At 44.7% G+C, this 25,605-nt stretch overlaps 1 protein-coding gene across 2 annotated transcripts in view; it reads right to left on the bottom strand.

Annotated features, from left to right (window-relative positions):
* Positions 1–326: 326 nt before the first annotated feature.
* Positions 327–25,605, bottom strand: part of Il6st (interleukin 6 cytokine family signal transducer) — a 51,979-nt gene continuing 26,700 nt past the window's right edge. For both annotated transcript variants that reach the window (XM_004664929.2, XM_045138910.1), the window contains exons 6-17: positions 21,588–21,754; positions 20,544–20,698; positions 18,141–18,300; positions 15,776–15,858; positions 14,795–15,005; positions 14,152–14,334; positions 12,670–12,771; positions 11,960–12,106; positions 11,517–11,657; positions 7,410–7,506; positions 5,243–5,324; positions 327–4,577 (exon numbers count right to left, since the gene is read on the bottom strand). In XM_004664929.2, the coding sequence (XP_004664986.2) occupies positions 3,849–4,577; positions 5,243–5,324; positions 7,410–7,506; positions 11,517–11,657; positions 11,960–12,106; positions 12,670–12,771; positions 14,152–14,334; positions 14,795–15,005; positions 15,776–15,858; positions 18,141–18,300; positions 20,544–20,698; positions 21,588–21,754 (2,257 nt within the window). In that variant the 3' untranslated portion in view covers positions 327–3,848. The remainder of the gene's footprint in view (positions 4,578–5,242; positions 5,325–7,409; positions 7,507–11,516; positions 11,658–11,959; positions 12,107–12,669; positions 12,772–14,151; positions 14,335–14,794; positions 15,006–15,775; positions 15,859–18,140; positions 18,301–20,543; positions 20,699–21,587; positions 21,755–25,605) is intronic.

The following is a 25,605-nucleotide window of genomic DNA, read 5'->3' as shown; positions in this document are numbered from 1 at the left end:
TGACCGCGATATGTCCTGAAAAGCAAAGGAACACAAGATGGCAGAGAGGCTCACCCGGCTGCCGCCCTGTCTTCCGAGGCGTGGCGTGGTTGCATGTGCTAGAGCCTACTCGACGGGGGCAATACATTCAGAAGACATACTTGGCTTTGGAAAAGCGTTGTCTGTACTAATGTTCGAACTGTTTACGAACACGCTCTGAAAGGGAAGAGCTGTTGAGGCCCACAGGAAGTAGGGGCAGGCTTGGACTTGACAGTCTTGGCTGGAGTCTACAGTGACCAAGTGTATGTAGCCCTTAGTAACTTGTTATTTCATGGCTGTATGCTTTCTAATTTACAGGAAGGTACTGTTTTTTTTTTTTTAAAAAACCAATCTTACCTGGGCAGTAAGATCTAGCAGAAGTGCCCACCACAGAAAGCTAGGCCCAGAGCATTTTTTGAGCAATCTACCTTTAGGTGTTTTTGTCAAGGTAGGATCTCACTCTACTGAAGGCTGACCTGTAATTCACCATGTAGTCTCAGGCTGGCTTTGAACTCACAACCATCTTCCTTACCTCTGCCTCCCCAGGTGCTGGCATTAAAGGTGGGTGGCACCATGTCCGGCTGTAGATATTATGTGGCTTGTTATTTTGATTTTACTCATTTCTCTGAAATTTTAGTCAAACAGAAGTATATGTTTTAGAAATCTGCTCTTAAAATAGAATGGGCCAAATCAGAGGGAGAATAGAATGCGGTAAAATCTCTCTGGCTTAATACATTAATGCATATCAAATATTTGGGCAAATCATATGATTATTCTACCTCTACATTTATGTCATGGTTCTAACTAGTTATGTGGTTAGAATAAAGACATTTAAAATTGTATCTGATTTCTACTTCTAGAAGTACATTAGATAGTCCTTAAATATGAGCTTAAATAAAATGTCCTGTAAGTGCACCTCAACTTCATTAACCTCTGATGTCAGAACAAGAGCCGGTGCCGACTCTGGTAAAACCTCTTGCTGAGGCATCAAGCTGAAATGTACTAGCCTCGGTAGCAAGCAGACGCGGTCACAGATGACGCTCACACTTTCCTCTCTGCTTCTACTCGAATGTTAGGCCTGTTCCTGAGTACTGATTCATGTACTGAGTGATTCATGGCTCATGGGTAAAAGTTCGGTTTTTAATAGTTTTCTAATAGCTAATCAGCATTATAAACATGTATGAGAGGAGGGTGGGATCTCAGATACCAGTAACTGATAGCCCAAGTATAACAGCAACACAGGCAGCACATGTTGGCCCCTCCCCAACCCTAACAGGGCAGCTACATAAGAGGCACTGAAGCTGCTTTATTTACAAAGAGGTGCTTTCTGATGGGCACTACTTTAAACCACGTTTTACACGCTGAAGATGTAGAGTAATAAATCTACTACTTTTATTTGTCTAGTTTTTAGATAAATAAATCAGTTTTGTTTCTCTGCTTACCTAAAATACAATCAAGGTACATGCATCCAAACAGATGACCCTAAAACATGCTCTAGGAAAAGTTTGGATTTAAGACAAGTTTTACATCATTTTTCTTTCAGGGCAGAGATGCATATTACATGATTAGTGCTCCAATACCTATTTCTAGGGTGTATTTTTGCACAGTAACCACATAACCATCTAATATCTAAAGTGCTAGGGAGAGGCGCTCACTGCTGCACCACATGCTCCGTGGGTTTTGACTCACAGATCTGCTTCCCCGAGGCCCTTCATTCTCATGCTCTTGAAATGTGAGCGCACATCTTGCCCTCCCTCCCCCTGTGCAAAGCACAGTGCTCCTCATGACACTGCTGCCTGTTCTGAAGAAGAGTGCAGCTAACATGTTTACAGAAACATGACTGTTCTGAGGAAACGAAAGCTAGATGTAAGCTTCCTGCCTGACAGATTCATCCACAGCAGGCCAAGCTTAGTGCTGACCTGGACCAGACTTTGATGTCCCAATCAAATGGTGGTGATGATCTTGTACTGGGAGTCTGGGTCTCCTGTCCCTGATTTTTTCCATCTGCTTCCAATTCTGTCACTTTACATCTCTCATGTTGGCTTTGCCTAGGATGGGCAAACGACATACGAGAACAAAGCATCTCCGGTTTCATGCGTGTGAAAGAACTTAGGAAGGAATTACATAATTGCAAGAAATCAAATGATCTAACATGAACAGTATGCTGAGGAAAAACTAGAAGCATATTTCAGTTATCAATGTATGTACACCAACTGCTCTTAGCCTTGTATTATTAACTTCTTCTATTCTAAGTGTGGCCATGCTCTGAAACCTCAATGTTCAATGAAAAGGATCCTGTCTCCTCTGAATGCACCCGGTAGCAGCCAACCACTGGCAGAGCGTGACCACGTCTCATTTCCTCAGGCCTTCGTAGCTGCACTGCCTCCATGTCACATCCGGGTGTTGTGTGACACCATGCACTGACAGCTTCAGCACTGAGTCCTGGAGGCCTAGATCACTGGTTTAAAGATTCCTAAATCACAATGTAGGGTTAAGTTTCATTCTTCCTCAGATATTAAAAATACTACCTCTTCCTGGGTGTGGTAGCACACATCTACAGTCCCAGCTACTCTGGAGGCCGGGGCAAGAGGATCACTTGAGCCTGTACTGGAATCAGCCTGGGCAATGTAGTGAAAACGTGTCTGGGAAAAAAAAAAAAAAATCAGAGCTAAGGCTGTAAGCTCAGTGGCAGAGCACTTGCCTAGTACATGCAAGGCCCTGGGTTCGAACCTCCATGCTCCAAACAAACAACAGCTAGCCCTTATGTCTTTGCTGGGATTCTCTGCAATGAGGGTAATTGCAACCGCGGCATGGGCTGCATTAGTGTGCGTGTTTTCTGGTATTTTGCTTTTGTGTGGTGAGTACTGCCCTCTACAGTCTGTTCCCAGCACTACTAGGAGGTGGAACATTGAAATCTGGCATTTTTAAGAGTAAAAAACAATTAAAATACACTTTAAGCTGACGACGCACTGTGTAAAGTGCTTTCTCACATTCTCTGAAATCTTAATAATGGCCCGTGATGGATGGATGGGTGGGTATATATATGTCAACACTTTCAGCCTCTAAAAATGGCAGTTTTTAAAATGTTTGAGATAGTTCATGATGTTCACTGCTAGCTCCTGTCAGGGCCCTCTGTTGAGTTTCAAGAATGGACTTTCAAGAGGCTGCCAATATTAAAAAGCAAACTTTTGAAATCTTAGTGAGCTTTCTGATCACATAATATTAAGAAAATGAGTATTTGTACTCTGCCAAGTGATAGCTCACTTCTTTTCTTTCTTGGCAGGATAAATACCAATAGAAGGTAAATAGCCAATATTCTCTCTACTAGTACAACTATAAATGAATCTGCCTTCATTGCTTCTTCTGTGAGACCTCAAACCTTGGATGATTACACTCTATGAGCTCCTTTTAACTGAAGCACAAGCGGGGGGGGGGGGGGGTCTCCTAGCTTCCCTGGGACCCCCTAAGCCACTCTGGGACGACTGTTCTCATCAAAATCAGTACCACCGTACTCAGTATGTCAGGGTGAATACCCTTTGTTTTCCACATAGCAAAACCAAGTTCGGCTTTATACATTTCAGACAAGCTTCGTTTTTCTTCAGTGCAAACATCCCAAAACAGCATAGTCACTCAGCTATTCAGAGGACAAAGTCAGTTTATGTAGTGCTTGAAGTAGAATCCCAGACTTTCTGGAATGGAGGTGGCCCAGATGGGATCTTGTCCTCACGGACACATGATTATCTGCAGTGAGTGAAGGTCGCGTCCATGTGGGTGCACGAGCACTCAGCTTCACGTCGCGGGCGCCGCTCAGGCTGGAGCAGCAGCTCCTCTCACTGAGGCACGTAGCCGCCTTGTCTTACAGTCTGTGGTAAGTAACTTTTAGGAATGCCTTCGTCAAGGGCAGCCTCCACTCCAACTGTTTCCAGCTTCTCTGTGTGTCCCTCTGCCCTTGGGCCAAACGTGTCTGCTGCAGAGCCTTCCTGAAGCGCTTTCACCTGCTCCGATCCGCAGGGCTGTGAGGTGTGACCCAGACCCGGCTGCTGTTTCAGTCTAACCAAGTCTTCCTCACTGCCACACGAGAGCTGGTCTGACCTTTCAAAATGGCAGGTATCTGGACTGGTGTCAGGCTGGCCACAGCTCTGTTTGAAATACTGCTGCCGGGGCGGGATGCTGTCGCCGCGGTCTCCACTCTCGGCCACGAGCTGCGCGTCCTCCGGCCGCTCCTCGGAGTCCAGCAGGGGCTGGGTGGACTCTGACCTCGAGAAGACCTGCACCGAGGGGGCCTGGTGCCGGTAGCCGCTGTGCACCACCGTGGAGTACTGGACGGTGCTCGCGGTGTTCTCGTCCCCACTGGAGATGCTGGGCCTGGAGGACGACATGCACGACGAGCCCCCGATGCCGCTGCTGTGTCCTTCGGCGCTGACCTTATCCTTCTTGAACAGATCCAGTGATTTCAGATCATCTGGAAAAGGCTTTTTGTCATTTGCTTCTATCTCCACAACACTTACGTCAGTGAAATTGCCATCTGAATACATTTGGTCTTTAGCATTGAAGTTGTGCTAGAAGGAGAGAGACATAAATCTTTAGAACCTCAAGGAGCTAACACATGTGAAACTTCCTCGGGGGTTGTGTGGAGACAATCAAGGGTGCTATGTCAGTGGCAATGAGCAGACATGCAGATAATTAAAATAAACTATGAGTGTCTTCATCAGACTGCTCGCCTTAGGTTCAAACAGGCTACAGACAGCATAGTTCATGCTCAAACTAGGTATAACAGGGTATAAAAACTAAAAACTCAAACTTGAATGACTGAGGTTTTGTAGAATATATAAACTTACATCTTTAGCTTGTTAAAATTAAGTTCAAGAAAAATTAGAGGACAACAGACACAAATGATTTCCCCACTGGGAATATTTTAAGTTTGAAGAGTTTAGTCCCAGTTTCCAGAAATCATTTCATCATTGTTTTACTATCTAATGCAAAATGCTTGAGTAACAGGTTTTTGATGTTCAAATATTTGTAATGTTTACTGGAAAGAATTTGGACTATTAGCACAATATGCTATGATAAGGATATGAATCTAGAATATACAGGCATTTTTAAAAAGTTTAACTAAAACTGTCATTTATGAACTATTTTACTTTCATTTACTGTTTGATTCAGCCTGAGTATCTCTTGGTCAAACCCTGTATATTATAAACAGCTGGGAAGGATTGATTCTTACCCTTGGTGGTGTGTGAGGTGACCACTGGGCGATATGACTTTTTGAAGGGTCTGGAACATTAGGCCAGATGTGCTTTTTAATGCTGAAGAGAAAAGAAAAGAAGCAGGACATGCATCAGAGCCACTCGCAGCAACGAGCCCTGTTCTGCATCACCTGCAAATGTGAAGCCCAAGCCAACAGCAGTACTTGTTCAACCCCACAGCCAAAGCACTGCTCCTGTGACCACTAATGCACTGCTAAAAATGAACAGGCAGGCACAGAGGCGCACGCCCTTAATCCCAGCCACTCGGGAGGCAGAGGTGGGAGGACTGTCATGAGTTCAAGGCCACCCTGAGACTACAGAGTGAATTCCAGGTCAGCCTGGGCTACAATGAGACCCTACCTTGAAACAAACAAAAAAGAACAATAATTTTAATGTTTTCATAGTGAAAAATGTTTAGAGGCTAACTAAAGCTGATCATCGGTGTTCACTAGTGATGCCTCTGATACCCAATCCTGCTATAAAACCAACTCTGACTTTAGGTCCTAACAGGCTAAGACCCTCCAGCCCCCCCCCCCCCCAAATGCAAGGATGTCTGGCTTTCATTTCAAACTATCTAGGCAGCAAATTAAGTAAAAATGCAATACTCATACGGGGTAAAATTTGATTCTTTTTCACAAAGAGGGTACTGGTAAATAGATGTAGCAGCCAGGGGCTGTGGGGCACTCCTGTCACCCAGCACTCAGGAGGCAGAGGTGGGAGGATCAGAAGTTCAAGTCCAGCTTGAGCTCCCTGAAACCTTGTCTAACAAAACAAAAACCAACCAAAGAGCATAGGAGAAAATATTTTGCTATTAGGTGAGGAAGAGATTTCTTATTTATTGATTTATTATTTTTTGTGGTAGGGTCTCACTGGCTCAGGCTGACCTGGAATTCACTATGTACTCTCAGGGTGGCCTCAAACTCATGGTGATCCTCCTACCTCTGCCTCCCAAGTGCTGGGATTAAAGGCGTGCGCCACCACGCCCGGCAGGAAGAGATTTCTTAAACAGGCTACAAAACGCATGAACTGGGCTCTAGAGAGATGGCTTCGCAGTTAAGGCGCTTGCCTGTGAAGCATAAGGACCCAGGTTTGATTCTCCAGGACCCACATAAGTGGTGGTGGATGCGTCTGGAGTTTGTCTGCAGTGGCAGGAGGACCTGGTGTGCCCATTTTCTCTCTCTTATAAATTAATAGATAAAAAATAAATCAAAAAATGCATGAACTGTGGGAAAATCTGTTAAAACGTATCACTGCATTTGAAACTGCTTCTCTGAAGTCACAGTTTTCAGAAAACAAAAATGGCAGTGTGTAAGCTGGGACAAGTTACAAAAACATGTATTGCATTAGAATTTTGTAAATTTTAACAGTTCAATATTAATAAAACAACCCAATTTGAAACTGGTGGTAAGCTCTCAAAGGATAGACCAAAAACAGTCTCCTGAGACATGAAAAGCTCCACCAGCAGTCACCAGGGAAATGGGAATTGAAACTGTGAGAGCAGTACGCACACGTGCAAGACTGCTGAGATCACCCCCTCCACAGGGTCAGGTGTGGTGACAGCGTGGATGCTATGGACGCTACTTATGGGAATGCAAGACGGTGCTGCTGCCAAACACGTCCAGCAACTTGTCTGATGTTCTTATTTTCTGCAGTGCTGTGGACAGACAGTAGAGCCTTGTGTATACCAGGCCGAGGCTCTCGCCTGAGCTACATTCTCGTCTCAGTGCTTCTTAGAAGTTATGCACTTGCTTAGTCATGATAAATGGATATATATGCGCACACCAAGTTTGGCATGTGAATATTCATAGCAACATTGTGTATAACAGCCAAGAACTTAGAAAAATGGAAATTCTTTTAACATGTTCATACCAAACAAGATGATTCAGGAACATAATGGCGAAAAATATTAAGGTACTGCAACATTAATGAATCTAAAAAAATGTGTTAATGCAAGACGTTTAACATATACGTCATATACGTTACTTGAGTCCACGTATATGAAGTTCTAGGTAAGGGAAAACTAGTGGGAGGGGACTAGTGCCCGGCTGCCCGGGGTCACACAACACATGCACGCGGCTGCGGTGGACACCGGGCGCCCGGCTGCGGACGCTTGCTCAGCAAGCGCTGTGAGGAGTGCGGGCTTACAGGTGTCGCTTGTTGAAGCAGAACAAGACTCCCAGGAGGGTGGTCAGCAGGAACGCTAGGCACACAGGCACAACGATGGCTTCCACTTCCCCTTGAGCTGAAAGACATGGAAACAGCGTTACCACGCTCCATCGGGTCGCTGTCTTACACTGTGGCCCACGTTAGCCTCGAGATGATAGCCATGCCCTGTCTCAATCTCCCAAGTGCTGGCTGGGCTCAGGGGTAACTGCTGGGATACAAAGTATCCCTTCCTGTTCCCTAACTTGTCTTCTCATATTTTAAGGTGGCTTTTCTTCCCTTCTCCATCCTTGGTTAATCACATCCTGGCCATTTGTCCATACACAGCAACCTGGCCATTTAGTAAGCATAACATATGCACTGGCTATGGGGATAAAAAGATGAGTTCAGTGTACTGGGTGCATCAGTTATCATTTTCAAAAAGATGACACATCTGGTTTGGGGCTAAAACTTCTAGGAAAGATGCTCACTAAACAGGAGGCACGGTGGAAATAATTCATCCACACAGAAGCCAAGCCAGGCGTGGTGGTGCGTGGTACCACGTGTGTGCACAGGCCGCGACTACACAGCTTTTGGAGTTTGGAGCCAGCATGGAACCTAGGCGACATGGCTGGACACTGCCTCAAAAGTAAACTTTAAAAGTGTGTTTAATGCAACTACATTGGAGAGTCCTACATACAGCCCCACTTCTTACCTACACTTAAGAGAGGACGGTTAATACAGTGAGGTTTTAACCACTCCTTTCTGGCTATCTCTGCTTAGCTGTTCTAGTCTGTTCTGGTACCGAGGACGGAGTCTGGCCTACGCTCAGCTTGTACTCCCACGATACTTTTCATGGGACTAATGCTGCAGTCATGCAGTAGTTACCTAACTTTAGCTTTCCCGCACACGTCTTTTCTCTGTAAGTCATTTTACGTGCCTTGAAGCCGAGGAGCCATCACAAACCAGAGCAAAGCTCGGGCATACGCCAGTGATTGCCGGGGACTCGTGATGTAGCCCAGGCTGGCTCTGCAGTCAGCCTCTTCCTGCTGAGGGCTGCACCCCGCGCACACCTGGCCCCGGACACGCAGCCTCGCCAAGCAGCACCTTAGGCTCACCCGCTTTTGGTCTTGGGCCCGCGCTCATGTCAGTCCCTGTGGGGTTTCTTTCTCCTACGTTCCGTATCCCAACTCCAGCGTTTTCTCCTCCACGAAGCTTCTCTTTTTAAAATTTCATTAAGTTTTGGTTTGTGTGTGAGATGCGCGGATAGTGTGTGCACGGTGCAGACATGCGCCCGTGTGTATGCGTGAAGGGACCAGAGAATGGCCAGTGTCTCTCTTCTACTACATTTCTTTGAGAAAGCGAACCTCACTGAACTTGGAGCTGCCATTTCTGTACAGACTGGCTCAGCAGTGAGCCTCAGCCATCCCCGGTCTCTGCCGCACATCAAGGCTGGGGCTACAGGCATGCACGGGCAGGCCTCGCTTCTTAAGGGGTTCTGGGGATCAAACTCAGGTCCCTGTGCTTGCTCACTCCTACCTGCTAAACATCTTCCCAGCATTGGGAAACCGTCTTTAAAGGTGAAACACTGCTCGACCAACGCTTTATGTTTCTACTTGGTTTACTATCTACATGCCCTGGCTGGCTCTCTGTTTAGTTAAGGCTGACATGGAACTCACTGTGTAACCCCAGGCTGGCCTAAACTCACAGAGATTCCCATACCTCTGCCTCTCGAGTGCTGGGATTAAAGGTGTGCGCCACCACACCCAGCTTTAATTTACTTTTGCCACATTTCTTTAACTAAGCCATGAGGTCCTTTGGGGCCAGACCCTTACCACGTGAAGAAGCCACAGATACTTGAAACACAATTATAAAGTAATACTAATGTAACCCATGCGTATGCATGTGTGTGCAGGTACATGTGTGTCCATGAGCATAAAGGACCACCTCAGGTGTCCTCCTCAGGAATGATGTCCACTTCCTTTGCTGTCTACTGGTCTGGAGCTCATCAATGAGGCTGACCAGTAAGTTCCCCCAGGGTTCCTAGCTCTACCTCCCTAGCACTGGGATCACTGGTGCACACCACCAAGCCTGGCATTTCTATGTAGGTGCGGGGACTGAACTCAAATCTTCAGGCTTGCAAGGTAAGCACTTTACCAACATGATCCATTTTTGGAAGAGAGAGAGAGGCCTGTACGTTGCAGAAGAGGGGCATAAAGCTGTGTACGAGCCGGAGCTGGGGAGCAGCGCCACGGGGTACCGCCTTCTAGGCGGAACATGGCTGCTCCACTAAAGCCCACGCGACTGCCACACACACCACGCACAACACGGTCCCACCAACACTGCACCATGGATGGGGGAGGAAGAAAAAAAGACAAAGAATCCAAGAACATGTGGGACTATTTGAAAAGAAGATGGGGTTCATGAAAAGGGGGTGGGGGACAGGGGCAAAAGAAGGCCATGGGGAGGGGATGATGATGAAATACATGTATGAAGACTATCAAAAAAGGGTTTAAAATTGTACACACAGAAGAGGGTTAGGGTTAGATTATTGAGAGTGGAGTTAGGACTAATTTACCTCCCTTCGCATTTTATTGTATACATTTCCTACAGTATGCATTACTTTTTACTATTTTTTTCAATGTTTTATTTCAAGTATTATGCTTCTGTTAGCATGAGACCTCATCCCAGAATGACAGTCACCACTGGCCCTTACAGAAAAGCTCACATTTAAACATGGGTATTACTCTGTACCATTCCCCTTGCTGGCATTTGGGGGTGACAATTAACAAATACAGTTTCAATAAAGTAAGAGAAATTCTACAATGATTCAAAACGTACTGGAAAAAGAAACCGCACTGTGAGTGTTTTGTAGGGAGGGCACACAACTACTCAGGTAAGAGAAGGAGGAGAGGAGCTAGACGGGGGCAGCACTGGGGAAGACTGGAAATGGTGGAGAACCACAAGGGGCCCGAGAATGAGCTGGACATGGAAGGGAAGGTGCAAGCAGAAGCAAGGTTCAGTCAGCATGATTTATGACGGCTGACTTAACGTGAGGGAAAAACAGGAAGAAATGTATTGTGATTATACCTAAGTTTCTGGTCTGTGGCATGGAACAAAGGCAGAGAAAGGCGTCAGGGAAGGCAAAGAGGCTAGCGGAAGTCATGGGTCTGACAGTCTGAATAGCAGCTAGGGAAACTGGGCCGATGACAGGTCTGCAGAATACAGACCACCTAAAAGAGCGGAAGCGGACGAGAGAGCCAGGAGGGCCATGAGCGTACTGCTGGGAAGACAAAAGCCCAGCTCGAAGAACCAGGCAGGAGGCAGTGTCAAGGATGGAGAGGCTGAAAGAGCCTACGATGCAAAGCAGAAAACTCGTCAAGACAAGACGCACACACCAGACGTGACTAAGCTCGTCAGTAAGGGCACCCGAGGAGCAGTTTCAGTAGTTTACAGCATGAGCTGGAGGTACAGGGAGGATGTTCTAAAGTGGACCCATTTTTCAAGCTGTTACAACCAACCGTGCACAAAGAATGAATCTGCTTAGAAAAGACACATAACACCTTTTTTGAGATTTAAAATATATGTGGATTCAGCCAGATATAGCTAAGAAAGCACCAAACAGGTGAGAAATCACATTTTCTATAGTATAAAGAAATAGCCTGAACTAGATAAATAGTACAAACATGCCAATCTATACATTTCATCTCTCAATCCAAAGGTGTACTTCTCCGTTCCCTTCCCCTCTCATCTCTTTCCTCTCCTTTTCGTCTTCCCTCCCTTCCTGAAACTTAGGATCTTGGACATGCTGGACAAGCACTCTCCACTGAGCTAAACCTTTAGCCCTCTATGGTACACCTTTGAACAAAATTTTAGCAAAGTAATTTCTAGTCTATAGTCTAGTCTCTATATGGCTCAGCAGTGAAAGGTGCTTGCCAAACCTGATGGCCTGGGTTCACTTCCCCAGTTCCCACATAAAGCCAGATGCACAAAGCAGTGCACACACCTGGAGTTCCTTCACCGTGACAGGAGGCCCTGGAGTGCCCATACTCACTCTCTCTGCCTGCTTCTCTCTTGAATCAACACAGATCAATGTTCATCCTTCCTTACCAAACTTTGGTGTCGTGAACGTGAATTCTGGCCCATCCTTCCCGCCTTCATCTGTGTATGCCGCCATGCGCACCATGTACAGAGTATCACTGGTCAGCGAGGACAGCGTGTACTCCGTGTGCGAAGAGTCCACATTCACCACTGGAGGAAGGGAAACAGGGTTTCATTTAAATATCCCATGTTTTTGCTTCAACTGTGTGTATTTGGCATTATGAAAGTACTGCAAAGGAATAAAAATATTTTCCCTACAAAATAACATTTATAACTGACATAATTCTGCTAGCACAAATCAATGTGTTTTAAAAATGAGGTAATGAACATAAAAGCATATGGTTTATTTATAGATGTCTCCTGGATACTACATACTACTTAACAAGTGAGAAATTAGTATGTGAAAGGTTAAGAAAAAACTTCACTTTTAGTAACTGATACAATTTTATTACCAGTTTCATTTCCAACGATGGTTTTGTAAAATATAGAATAATTTCTAATAAATCCATTCTGCACATCAACAGGAAGTTGATCCCACTCTAAGACTGCTTCAGTTTTCCCCACTTTCTTTGTCCGCACAGTAGGTCCTTTGGAAGGGGCTGTAACAGTAAACAGATTGAAAAGCATCAGAATTTAGAAACTAACTAGAACTTAGCAAACTTATTTACAATAAAATTACTTAAACATAATGAGAAGGATCCTTATTTAAGAGAGGTATTTTTTTATTATTATTTGGGAGAGACAAAGAGGCACATAGAGAGAAAATGGAGGCACCAGGGCCTCCAGCCACTTCAAACAAACTCCAGGTGCATGCGTCACCTTGTGCATCTGGTTTATGTGAGTCCTGGGGGGGGGGGGGGTCAAACCTGGGTTCTTAGGCTTTGCAGGTTCAAGTGCCTTAACTGCTAAGGCATTTCCCCAGCCCTAAGATATTTTTGTTAATATTACACTGAGCATGTTCAAAGAAAGTGAGTATGGGCACTGGCATAGTGGCGTACAGCTTTAATCTCAGCAGAGGATGGCCGTGAGCTTAAGGCCAGCCTGGGACTACATGGTGAACTGCAGGTCAGCCTGGGCTATAGTGAGAACCTACCTTGAAAAAGCAAAACAAAACCAAGAAAGAAGGAAAGAAGGCGGCACTGGGGGACGGGGGCGGGCTTACCGGCTTGCTTGAGGTACGCCTTCACGGACTGAGGGTGCCCGGGCCCGGCGGGGTACACAGGCGTGACCACGATCAGGTAGCACCTGCTCTCCTCGATGTTCCCTACGGTGAGGACCGCACGTCAAGCACTGCACCCCGCATGAGAACTTCAAATCAATTCCATTAGCTATTCAGTTTTCTGTGCTCTTAAAACTGCACTGTGGTAAACACCACCTTTGGTGTTGGCTGCTCAGTTCCAGCACTCAGGAGGCTGAGGCAGAAGGATGGGGAATTGCAGGCTAGCCTGGGCTATAATGAGTTCAAGGTCATCATGAGCAGCATAGGAAGAACCTATCTCAAAACAAAAACAAGAAACAAACTAAAAACGAAAGGTTACTTTCACTAGTGATGCTGCTGGACAAAAAGCACATGTACTGCTTACAGAAGCAGCAGGCATTTAAAATATTCCAGGTTAATGGAGTACGGATCTCCAGTTATCTCACATCTTACTAGGTTGGAGTTTGACAACTCGGGTTTCTCCCAATTCTCTGAGAACTGCAGAGACGTCACTGATGAAATGGAGGGAAAAAGCATTGCCTACTGGCTGTGACCTGTCAGGTAAGTCAGGGAGATGACATTGTGTTCTAATATTGACACTTTCATGGTGATCAAGCCTGAAACTCTTGTGTCTCCACGGCTTACCCTGGCTTCTAAACAGCACATGCTTGTCATCTGGTGACTAATCTGTCTCTTCCCCAGCTCCTGCATGTTTAATGATAAGGCAATCAAGCTCACTGAATCTTATTAAATGTAAACAGTAGGGCAAAAGAAAGCCAAAACCCCTGTTGTATGAAGAAAGCTCAAATCCTTTATGGCGGATGTCTCCTGGGCTATCCTTCAATCAGATGACACACAGCTCAACTCTAAAGATGGTTCTTCTTTATTAAAACTGCACATTGGCACTGTTTTCATTTTTCTTTAGAGCTTTTATATTACTTCATAGCTACTTCATCAGAAGTGCCTTGCCACACAGAGCCATCCTCACTGTTCTATGCTAGTACTTCTAATTGACATGCACAAGGAAACCTCTGCTCCAGGCCTGCTTGAGGGACGCAAGGAGTTCAACTTGGGAACTTCTTTCTCACTTGAAGGATGAGGAGGTTACTCTGGGCACATGGCACATACAACCAATTGGCAACAAATGTTGGGCTCCATTACTGTACAGTTGTTTGAGTGTTCCTTTGATGATAAACAATATGGGGTTGTTGAAAAAAAAAAGAAAAGCATTAACTCCTTTGTCTATACAGAGACCCTGCGACTCAGAGGCTGAGTGTTCGGTGACTTGCTGACAGTCACACATCTAACAACTAGTGGGGCTACAGAACAACCCAGTCTCTTTTCAGTGGCACACGATGCCTAGCACACAGAGAGAATATGCAAAGGAAAGTCTGTCTCGAGGAGTCAGAAGAAGGGTATCAACTTAAGTACTTCAGCCGGATATACCTTTTAAGTAGGTCTGATGCACTGTACCCTCTTCTTGCTGCCAATCTGGGACGCAGGGCGAGCTATCCGACAGCACGCACCACTCAAGGATGTATTTCCTCACAGACTTGCTTGGAGCTGTCCATTCTACCCATAGCATGTTATCTTTTGGAAATGCTTTAAGATTCGTTACCGGCTGAGAAGCTGTAAAACAAGTTGGATGCCAAGGCAAAACGTCAACACTGACAAATCAGAAATATCATGAGACTCCTAAATAAAATGTGCCTTATCAAGTTTTGCATAAAAAAGCACTTTACAACTTACACACATTCATTTACTTTTAAACTCCAACCCTTAGGGTCCCCACGTTCTTCAAACGTTTTAGGTATTTAAGTTTGTAATTGCAACATTTTCTTTGACAGCTATAGGTTAAACAAGTATTCACCTAAAGCCTTGAAATAATATTTCCAAAACCAGGTAACATGAATTAAGTAAACTTACTGCAAAGTTAAAATGTGCCATGGAGGGATTTCTTCACACATCCGGATGAAATCTGCCTCCTGAACTAAACATATGACTAGTCCCAATTATGAGGAGATAAGCTTATCTACTTTGCACCCCCTTTTGTCATCCATGAGCTAGGCTCCATGCTGCAAACACAGACCTTGAAAAGGATAGGGAGGGATGGGCAGGACCGACGCATCAGATTTGCCCACACGGTTTCTTGCTGCCAGAGTTGCCACGTAGCGATCATTTGTGAGATTCACTGTCAGCTCCGTGTCATTAACTGTGTAGTTTTGGGAAGGCGATTTCCATCTTCTAAGAGTTACTTCATAATCCAAGATTTTCCCATTGGCTTCAAAAGGAGGCAAAGTCTGTAAAACAGTTTATTGAAAAGCATTTTGTAAATCTTGAATTATCATTTTTTCATGTTCACAAATTCTGCTATTATGTCAAACCTCTAAGCATTTAACTGGGAGGGACTTGGCCATGTCATTTTGAATTTCATCGTAAAATGTTATTACCACTCACTCCACAGGAATAAAACTTGGGACCTCATCTGCATCCGGGGAGATGGCATCACCCCAGGAGTGTCTGGTGCTGCATGCGTGGTACAGGGCTGCCGTGCTGATGTATTTTCTACATGCCACTTCACCAGCCCACATGCCGACGACTCTGTTAGTTATTTTATATGAGGATCCCTGGTATATCCAGTGACATTGAGAACACGGGGCCTCTTACAGAATTTCAACTTTCACAGGCTGTGCTGAGATACCAATACAGTATCATTTGCAATTCATGAACACTATATGAAGTACTGCATTTCTAGTATTAAAAGCTGCCAAGGGCTGGACTTAGCAGTTAAGGCATGTGCATGCAAAGCCAAAGGATCCCAGTTGACTCTGCAGGACCCATGTAAGCCAGATGTACAAGGGGGCGCACGCATATGGAGTTTGTTTGCAGTGGCTAGAGGCCCTGGCGTGCCCATTCTCTCTCTCTTAAATAAATTTTTAAAAAAGTTGCCAAAAGCTAAAATTAAGATCAACAGGAAAAATTTGAGGTGTTAAAAAACTTGAATTCACAATACCACTGAAGTGAATTTATGTGAGATAAAGTATAAACCTGTGGTTTTCTGTTTGTTTACCTTCCATATGAGTTGTACAGATCTGTAGTCCTGAGTACGGGATGGATTTATCTTAAACCAGAAACTTGGTGCTTTGGATGGCCCTAAAGAAAACACATGAACTCCATAAAATAAAGCTGTTATTGTAACAATACAATAAAATCCTACATGCTAGTCTCTTTGTTCCTGATAGAGTTGGCTTTGAAGTAGGTAAGGCTTTTCATACTAGGAACATGCCCTGTCTCAGCACAATGCAATTGGGTCTTTCTTTAGACAGCTTGATGGGTTAGGTTGTCTTTTTTTTTCTCTTTTTTGATGGGGTCATGCTCGTGGTCGCGTTAGGTTGTCTTTTGTTTTGATGAGGTCATGCTCGTGGCCCAGAACTCCTGGGCTCAAATAATCCTCCAGCTTTAGCATTCAGAGTAGCTGGGACTATGGCCTTATGCCACGGTACCTGAACTCTTTTCTTGTCGTAAGATTAAATATATTCTAAGCAATAACCAAAAAAAAAAAAAAAAAAAAATCACCATCTTTTGTATTTTCATTTTCTTTATTCTGTCTGGCATCCATTTTAGCCTCACGCTGGTGGCCTCTGCCCCACACTGCCCCATCTAACAGTCCTCTCTTCCCTGACTTCGTCATGACCAGCTCCTCACTGCTTCCACTTCATGCTAATCCATTTTCATTCTATTGACTATCATGCATCCTGAACAGACTTGAAAATTTCTAATACGTACCCCTCAAATGAACAATTAACTGTATTTACCTACTTTCTTACGTCTCCTGAACTTGCCCAAATGACCATGCGCCTTAAAATTTGCAGGTGAATTCCTGGTCAATAGCCAGGTTCAAAGCTGGAATCTCAACACTTGAGAGACTGAGACAGAAAGACTTCTGGGAGCCTGAGCTACATAATTCTAGGCCAGCATGGTTGCTGGATAAGAACTGCTCCCTCCCTCAGACTCCCTCAATCACCTTTGGTCAAGCCAAAGGACCTTGATCATTTTTTAAGAAAATGTTTATTTTTATTTATTTGAGAGGGACAGACACAGAGAGAAAGAGGGAGAGAGAGAGAAGAGAGAGAATGGGTGCACCAGGGCCTCCAGCCACTGCAAACGAACTCCAGACATGTGCACCCCATTGTGCATCTGGCTAACATGGGTCCTGGGGAATCGAGCCTCAAACCAGGGTCCTTAGGCTTTACAGGCAAGCGCTTAACTGCTAAGCCAGCTCTCCAGCCCACCTTGGTCATTTGATAGAGGCCTCCTAAATCAGCCACAGCAAGACTGCACTCTTTCCTAGATTCCTGAGAGAACTCGTGTGGAAGGATGGGGCCTTTGTGCCTTTAGCACTCCTTTCGTACAATGACCTCAACCTCTGGCAATGCTGAAGGGAAGGTTTTCTAAACCACAGCTGCTACACTTAAGCTGCACCCAGTAAACCCAGGGTAGGGAACGGTTCACACCACAAGATCACTACGTGATGGCTTACACAGAGGCTAGCAATGTCAGCTGTTTTGTAGAGGACTCTTACTTTATACTTTATACTGCACACACTTCATGTGCAAAGGAATGAGGAAAAAGAGAAGATGGAAACAAACCAACCCAAGTCCCAACGCATTCCTCTCCAGGGCTTATGAAATACTGGAGGGAAACTGAAGACAACACTTAACACAAGTATCTTCCTGACAAGGACTTCAGGCAAATTGATCAAGTGCGTTTATACTATCAATGAGGCACATTAAAGATTGTACTTGATGTTCTTAAAGATGAAATGATGGAACACTATAGTCTAACACAATCACAACATAACAAGGTCTGTGTTTTAAAAATCCGACAGCAGGTCAATGTGGTGGCGCACGCCTTTGATCCCAGCACTAGGGAGGCAGAGGAAGGAGGATCACCGAGTTTTAGGCTATCCTGAGACTACAGAGTGAATTCCAGGTCAGCCTGAGTCAGAGTGAGACCCTACCTCAAAAAACAACCACCACAAATTCCCACAACATAACTGGTGGTTTAAATCAGCTATCCCCTATAAACTCATTTGTTCTGAATGTTTGGTCCCCAGCTGGTGGCAGTTTGGGAGGGGGAGCCTTTCTGGAGAAGGTGTGCTCTGGGGGCAGGCTGTGGGGTGTTAAGGCAGCTCCACCTTGCCAGAGCCTGGCTTGCCCTCCTGCTGCTGTGGCAGAGGTCACATCCAGCCCTGCTTGTGTCAAGCTGTTCCTGGCCATCATGCCGTTTCCTCTTCAGACTATAAGCCAAAATAAACACCTTTCCTCCCATCATCTGCTGTTGGTAGGATGTTTGGTCCCAGCAGTGAGAGCTCAGCTAGAGCTACTTACGGCCACACTGCCTAGTGCTCTCTCCTCATGTAGTTATTTACTTACTGTCTTCATATGTGACCCCACTTGCTTCTTCACTCCAGTCACTCCAGAAGCCCCTACCGTCTTCTTTCATACAGCGAATCCTAAACACATACTCCGTAAAAGGGTTAAGGTCCTGGACAGTGAATGAAGATCGAGTGGCCACTGTATCTTCAAGAGGGATCTAGAAATAAAGAAAATGGAACATTAATACTGACAAGTCTCCAACACAGAGGGTGTGCTAAATTTTGTTCAATTTTAGAAATCAATTTAACGCAGAAGGAGTAATAAACGACCTCTGGAGAGAAATAAATGGAAGTTAAAGTTTAAAAAAAGTAAGAATAAAGTTACAAGGTTTGAAAACTACAGAAGCATTTATCTGTTATCTTTCCCATGGGTTCTAGAACACTCAGAACTTCAGCATGCAGTAAGCACATCCAGCCAAGCGCAGTGCAGTATGCAGTAAGCACACCCAGCCAAACACAGTGCAGTGTGCAGTAAGCACACCCAGCCAAGCGCAGTGCAGTGTGCAGTAAGCACATCCAAACACAGTGCAGTGTGCAGTAAACACACCCAGCCAAGCGCAGTGCAGTGTGCAGCAAGCACACCCAGCCAAGTGCAGTGCAGTGTGCAGCAAGCACACCCAGCCAAGCACAGTGCAGTGTGCAGTAAGCACACCCATCCAAGCACAGTGCAGTGTGCAGTAAGCACACCCATCCAAGTGCAGTGCAGTGTGCAGTAAGCACACCCATCCAAGCGCAGTGCAGTGTGCAGCAAGCACATCCAGCCAAGTGCAGCGCAGTGTGCAGTAAGCACACCCAGCCAAGCGCAGTGCAGTGTGCAGTAAGCACACCCAGCCAAGCGCAGTGCAGTGTGCAGCAAGCACATCCAGCCAAGTGCAGCGCAGTGGGCAGTAAGTGGCTCACTCCGGCCAAGCGCAGTGCAGTTTGCCTACACAATGCCTGCACCCAGGAAGCTGACGCAGGAGGCATGCATGCAGCAGGTCTTGTTGAGCTTCATGGCAAGTAGTAAGTTCCAAACAAGATCTTGTCTCAAAGAATTGAAAACAAGCAAACCTACTAAGACCAGTCATATGCAAACAAAAGCAAAACAAACAACATAAACAATTTAAGGTGGATTTAGTAAAAGCCGTGGGCCTGGCACCCATTAGCTCACAGGAGTTAAACGGAATGGGCCAGGTACCCCGATCCCGTTAGCTCACGGGAGTTAAGACGGAATGGGCCAGGTACCCCGATCCCGTTAGCTCACGGGAGTTAAGACGGAATGGGCACCTACAATGAGACCTGAGCTAGCGCAGCAGCATGCCACGACAAGCGCAGTAGAGACAGGGAGGAGCTCCGGACTGGCCAAAGGAAGCGATCCAATTCCACTGAGAAAAACAGAAGCTAGCCTTCCACATAACCTTGTCTCTCAGAAGTAAAATGTAGATTAAATACAGATAAATAACTGTTTTTTTTTTTTTTTTTCCTGTTACTCTAAGATTCAAAACTGGATACAAAACAGATGCCAAGTTTATTTTTTTGGTATGAGTGACTGATGATTCTGTGATACTACAACAGGCTGTCAGGAACTTTGGATATAATCCCCCCTGCACGTGGTGAGTCAGTCACCAGCAGTCTTATTTGGTTGCTGTCTCTCTCTCCTGGGCTCTGGCCTTAGGGGAGTGCAGTGGAGCACAGCAGCAGTGAATATGGGCTCAATCCCTTCTAAACTCACTGCTCCAGCCACGCAGCAAAACACACCAATGACCCCGCAACAAACAAAAGCAAAAGCCTGCTGCTAGCGATGAGTGGAACGACACACGACGTGTGGGCTACGGTGCTCTGGGACAGCCTTGGAAAGCCTCCAAAACTTCCTCTGCACATAACATCCTTTGTTGGGAACATCAATCCCTTTGCTTGGCTACCCAACCCTTTCCATTCCTTAGGAATTGACAAACATATAAAGGGCTAGGTGGTAAATACCTTAGTTTTGCAGGCCAGAAAGTCTATTTCCAATCATTCAACCCTTCCACTGTAGTCCCCAAATAGAGACCATAAAGTTTTATTTACAATAACAGGTGGCAGGTTTCAGCCAACTGTAGCAAAGTTGGCCTGCAAACTGGCATGCTAACACTCTACTCCATCCTCGTGATCTCTTTTTATTTTTACTCCTCTGCTTAATTTGCTTCTTTGTTTGATTTCCTTTCACCTCCCGTCAAAAATGCGCTCCCTGCAGCCCTATGTCACTTCTGTGTCTCACTTAAGGACCACTGTACACAGCACAGCTGGGTTTTCCTATCCTGAGGGCTGTCCACCAAGAAACATACTCACGTCGCAGAAACTTCAGACACGCAGAAGACAATGGAGGCTCTCTGCTTAGACCACCTGTGGAACACGACCGAGTAAACAGCAACTTTCAATTTACCTGGCTCCAAGCTGTGGCATCCTTGGTCCTATACTGAATGTTGTATTTCAGTCTTATAACGTTCCTAATGTTTGGGTTGATCCATGATAATTTTAGAATGCTGGACAGTTCCTCTGAGTTGCTCACTGACAAATTACGAGGTGGGTTGGGCTTCACTACGGAATAAAATGAATCCTAATGTTGATCATGTCTTACTTTACAATTTCATATACAAAGTCAAACAAACTCTACTTTTCTTTACATGACTAATTTATTCTCACCAAAGGAAAGAATTTCTTTAAAAACGATACTATCCTATGCAGTGGAAGCTTTAGTCTTCCTGTCTGTTTATATACTTGTTAATATTTTAAGGACTTTTATTTCAAAAAACAATGACATATTTACAAGAAGTCAGTTTTTAAAAGTAAATCAAGAGATGGGAGAGATGGCTTAGTGATTAAGGAGCTTGCCTGCAAAGCCTAAGGACCCAAGTTCAATTCCCCAGTACCCATGTAAAGCCAGATGCACAAGGTGGCGCATGCATCTGGAGTTTGTTTGCAGTGGCTGGTGGCCCTGGCATGACCACTCTCTCTCTTCTCTTTCTCTTAAACAAATAAATATAAACAAAATATTAAAAAAAAACCATACACAGTAAAACTATTATTAAAGAAAGAAAATCAAGACAGAGCAAACATACTGGGACTACAAATCGTATAAGATGTCTGAGGACGGGATAAGTATCACAAGATAACGTTCAAAGGGAGCTGGCGGCACAGGGCACACCTGTACCCTTAGTGCTCAGCAGCTGGTGGCAGGAGGATCATCAACGTCAGCCTCTGCTGTGCAGCCAGTTCACGACCACCTGAGCTACAGAAGACCCTGTCTCAAGACAAAACAAACAGAACACAACCACCACAAAACACATTCAAAGTGCAAAGTGAAAACAGCTGTGGACTAGATCACACTTAATATTGTACAATGACGATAAAAATTAATGACTGCTTCTACAGTCTTTGAACAATTTACAAACCACTAAAGATCTCTCAAATTCAAGCTTATATGTACCTCTATCCACAGGGTCAAAGTTGATGTGCTCCGATGTAGCTTTTCCAAGGCTATTTTCTGCTTCTACCCAGACTTCAATGTTGACAAAATAGATAGGAGCATAGTCAACAATGCATGAGGTGGGATTGCCACGTTTTGTTTTACAATCAGCAAACTTCTCTGTCGCCCTAAATATAAAATTGAAAGGATCAGTCATTAAAAGTAAAAGTAAATTTGAAAAAATTAAGATGAAGTTATCGGAGAATTGGTATGACCCAGATGGTTTAGTAAAGTTAACAACTTGTTAATCACTAAAGACAAGTTACTTTTCTTAAAAATCAACTTCCCTTTCCTTAAAATAAAAGGATAAAGCAAACCCAAAACAGGAATGGCTAACCTCTAGGGAAGAAGGGAAATGAAGCAGAAGAGAGGACAGAGCCCAGACGTCCCTAATCACAGCTTGCGTGTGCACACACGTTCATGCGTGTATGTGGTTGCACGTGTGTGCACATGCAGGCCAGAGGACGACTCGGGTATCTGTCCTCCAGCAGTTTCAAGTCAGGCTCCTCTCCCTGACTGGAACACAAAGTGGGCGAAACTGGCTGATCAGTGAGCCGCAGAGGCCTACAACCTCTGCCTTCCAGGGCTGGGGCTGTAAGCACAAACGCTCAGGCCTCTTTCCATTGTTCTCCATCAGCTCTGGTGATGAACTCAGGTCCTCGTGCTACAGGCAAACACACGGCCAGATGGGCTGTCTCCTCCACTCACTCTTCTAAAAAAGTAATACATCTAAATTACTTATGTATGTATGGCTGCACCAGGGTCTCTTGCCACTGCAGGCCTGTCCAGCTTTATGTGGGCGGCTGGGGAATTGAACCCAGGCCTAGGATTTGCAATCAGGTGCCTTTCATTGCTGAACCATCTTCCCAGGCCTGATTTTTTTTTTTTTTTTTTTTTGAACCAGGGTCTTATTCTAGCCTGTGTTGACCTGGAACTCACTCTATAGCCCAGGATGACATCAATCTCATGGTGATACCTCAAACTCCCAAGTGCTACACCGGTTGCTAGTGAACTTCCATGCCTAGCCCTTCTCAATTGTATTTTAAAGATTTGAGAACAATGATGACAAAAGATTTGACTTCTAGGGATAACTGATTTTTTTACATAACTGTTAAGAAAAGCTTCTAAATAGCAAAAACAAAATGAATCATGAATGTAGGTATCAAGTTGAGGCACAAAGGAACTATTTTAAGTATCTTGAAAACACAATAAATTTGAGTATATAGACTTTAGGGAGAAAATCAATTGTAAACTAATTATTAATGATCTTATTACTGGTGTTAATCCTAGCATTGTTACTTTGCAAGTTGCGTTTATTGTGCAATGTGGTAAATGAGTACTTATGTTGTTGGGAGTCTGTGTTTCTAGTGCAGATATAGATGTTAGATGAATTAAACTATGTAAAAAAACTCTTTAAGTCAAAAACACTAACATATTTTGATGCTCATGATGCATTTTATCGTAAATCATGAATATTTTCCAGTTCCAACAATAAAGAAACAGAAACAAGGAGCTAGCAGCAGAGCCCCAGCACATTCGGAGTCATGTTTAGAAAGTACTTCACACTAAACGGAGCCAGGGACTCCCGGCTGATGGATGGTTCTGGACTGGGTGAGAAATACATGGTGAGGAAACATAGAAGATGATATAGAGATCCAGGAATCCACCAAAGGACAGTGAAGTTGTATCAAAAGGATGCATGTGAACTGGGTGCATGCTTTTAATCCCAGCGCTTAGGTGGCTGAGGTAGGAGGATCAGTGTGAATTTGATGCTGGTCTGTACTAAGGAGTGAGCTCCAGGTCAGCTGGGCTAGTGTGAGACCCTGCCTCAAAAGGGGGGGGGGGCAGTAGGAATCACCATTATGAACCATTAAAACACTGCAATGTGTGGGAATATGAACTCGTAACAGTAAGACTATCCTTCCTTATCTGCCCACTTAAGATGCTGGACTCATACAACTGGTAAAGAAAAGAAAATCTTCACTTTTTTTGCTTCTAATATCTGACTATTCTCTTCATCACTGATAATGGGAAGTTTACTCTAAAGTGTTTTAGTTGACAGAAAGAAAGATACACACAGAGAGAGAGAGAGAGAGAGAGACAGAGAGATACAGAAGAGAAGGGAGGAGAGAAAGAGACTTAGAAGTAGAGCTCAGTGGTAGAATACTTGCCCAGCATTTGTCAGGCCCTGGACAGGATCACTAGAACAACAAAATAAATAAATAAATAAAAATAAAGAAGAGTGCTATAGTTTTATGAATCATAAATACTGCTTAAATATTTGGGGAAAAAAGTCAATGAAAAGCAACTTGGTTAAATCTGAGAAGCACTGTGATAATTCATAAAAATCTTTATATATATATATATATATATATTTATTTATTTATTTATTTGAGAGCGACAGACACAGAGAGAAAGACAGATAGAGGGAGAGAGAGAGAATGGGCACACCAGGGCTTCCAGCCTCTGCAAATGAACTCCAGACGCGTGCGCCCCCTTGTGCATCTGGCTAACGTGGGACCTGGGGAACCGAGCCTCGAACCGGGGTCCTTAGGCTTCACAGGCAAGCGCTTAACCGCTAAGCCATCTCTCCAGCCCTCTATATATATATTTTTCAAGGTAGGATGTTGCTCTAGCTCAGGCTGACCTGGAATTCACTATGTAGTCTCAGGGTGCCCTCGAACTCACAGCGATCCTCCTACCTCTGCCTCCCTAGTGCTGGGATTAAAGACATGTGCCACCACGCCCGGCCCATAAAATCTTTTTTTAAGTGCTAGAGAAATGGCTCAGCAGTTAAGGCACTTGCCTGCAGAGCCTAATGACCAGGGTTCAATTCCCCTGTACCCAAATAAAGCCATATGCACAGAGTGAAGCATGCATCTGGAGTTCGCTTGCAGTGCCAAGAGGCCCTGGTACATCCATCCATTGCCTTTACCTCCTTGCATATAAATAAATAAATTAATAATAATAATAATAATAATAATAATAATAATAATAGGCCCCTTTCTCTACATGTGTTTGGCCATCTTGTTACCTGTTCTAAATCTCTCCAGGATGCTCATGAGCTCCTGGGAAGATCTCAGAATTTCAGAGCCAGGAGGGTCAGGCCAGGCTGCTGCTGTCTTACCTAATGATGCTTTGTGTAGCTGTGGGAGCAAGGCTGGGCTCAGAAAACAAAAACAAAAACACCTTTCTTAAGTGCTGGGAGACGGCTCAACAAGTAAGGAGCCTGCCATGCAGCATGAAGACAGACCTGTGCTGAGGCCCCCAGAACCCACATAATGTTGGGCATGAGCCTGCAATCCCGGCGCTGGGGAGGCAGAGATGAGGAAAACCTGGAGCTCACTGGCTAGCCAGCTAAATGAGTGGGTGAGCTCTAGGTTCAATGCCAGAGCGTATCCCAAAGATAAAATGCAGAGTGACAGAGAACATCCAACGTCAACCTCTGGCCCTTGCACACACATGCACCACATAAACATATGCCAACATGCACACCACACACACAAAAACCACTTCAGCCGGGCGTGGTGGCGCACGCCTTTAATCCCATCACTTGGGAGGCAGAGGTAGGAGGATCACTGTGAGTTCGAGGCCACCCTGAGACTCCACAGTGAATTCCAGGTCAGCCTGGGCTAGAGTGAAACCTTACCTCGAAAAACCAAAAAATTAAAAAAAAAAACAAAAAAACACCTCACACAGATGTAGATACTATATCATCATATTTACACGAAATTCCATAATAGGCAAAACAATCTGTGGTGAAGAAAATCATGGGCAGGGCATGATGGCGCACGCCTTTCATCCCAGCATTCGGGAGGCAGAGGTTGGAGGATCACTGTGAGTTTGAGGTCACCCTGAGAATACATAATGAATTCCAGGTCAGCCTGAGCTAGACTGAGATCCTACCTCTAAAAGCCAAAATGAAAAGAAAAAGAAAAAGGAAATCAGACAAGCATTTAAGTAGTTACACCATGGGGTT

Source organism: Jaculus jaculus, chromosome 20 (assembly GCF_020740685.1).
Source record: "Jaculus jaculus isolate mJacJac1 chromosome 20, mJacJac1.mat.Y.cur, whole genome shotgun sequence".
NCBI classification, from domain to species: domain Eukaryota; kingdom Metazoa; phylum Chordata; class Mammalia; order Rodentia; family Dipodidae; genus Jaculus; species Jaculus jaculus.
This window is presented reverse-complemented; position numbering and strand designations above follow the sequence as displayed.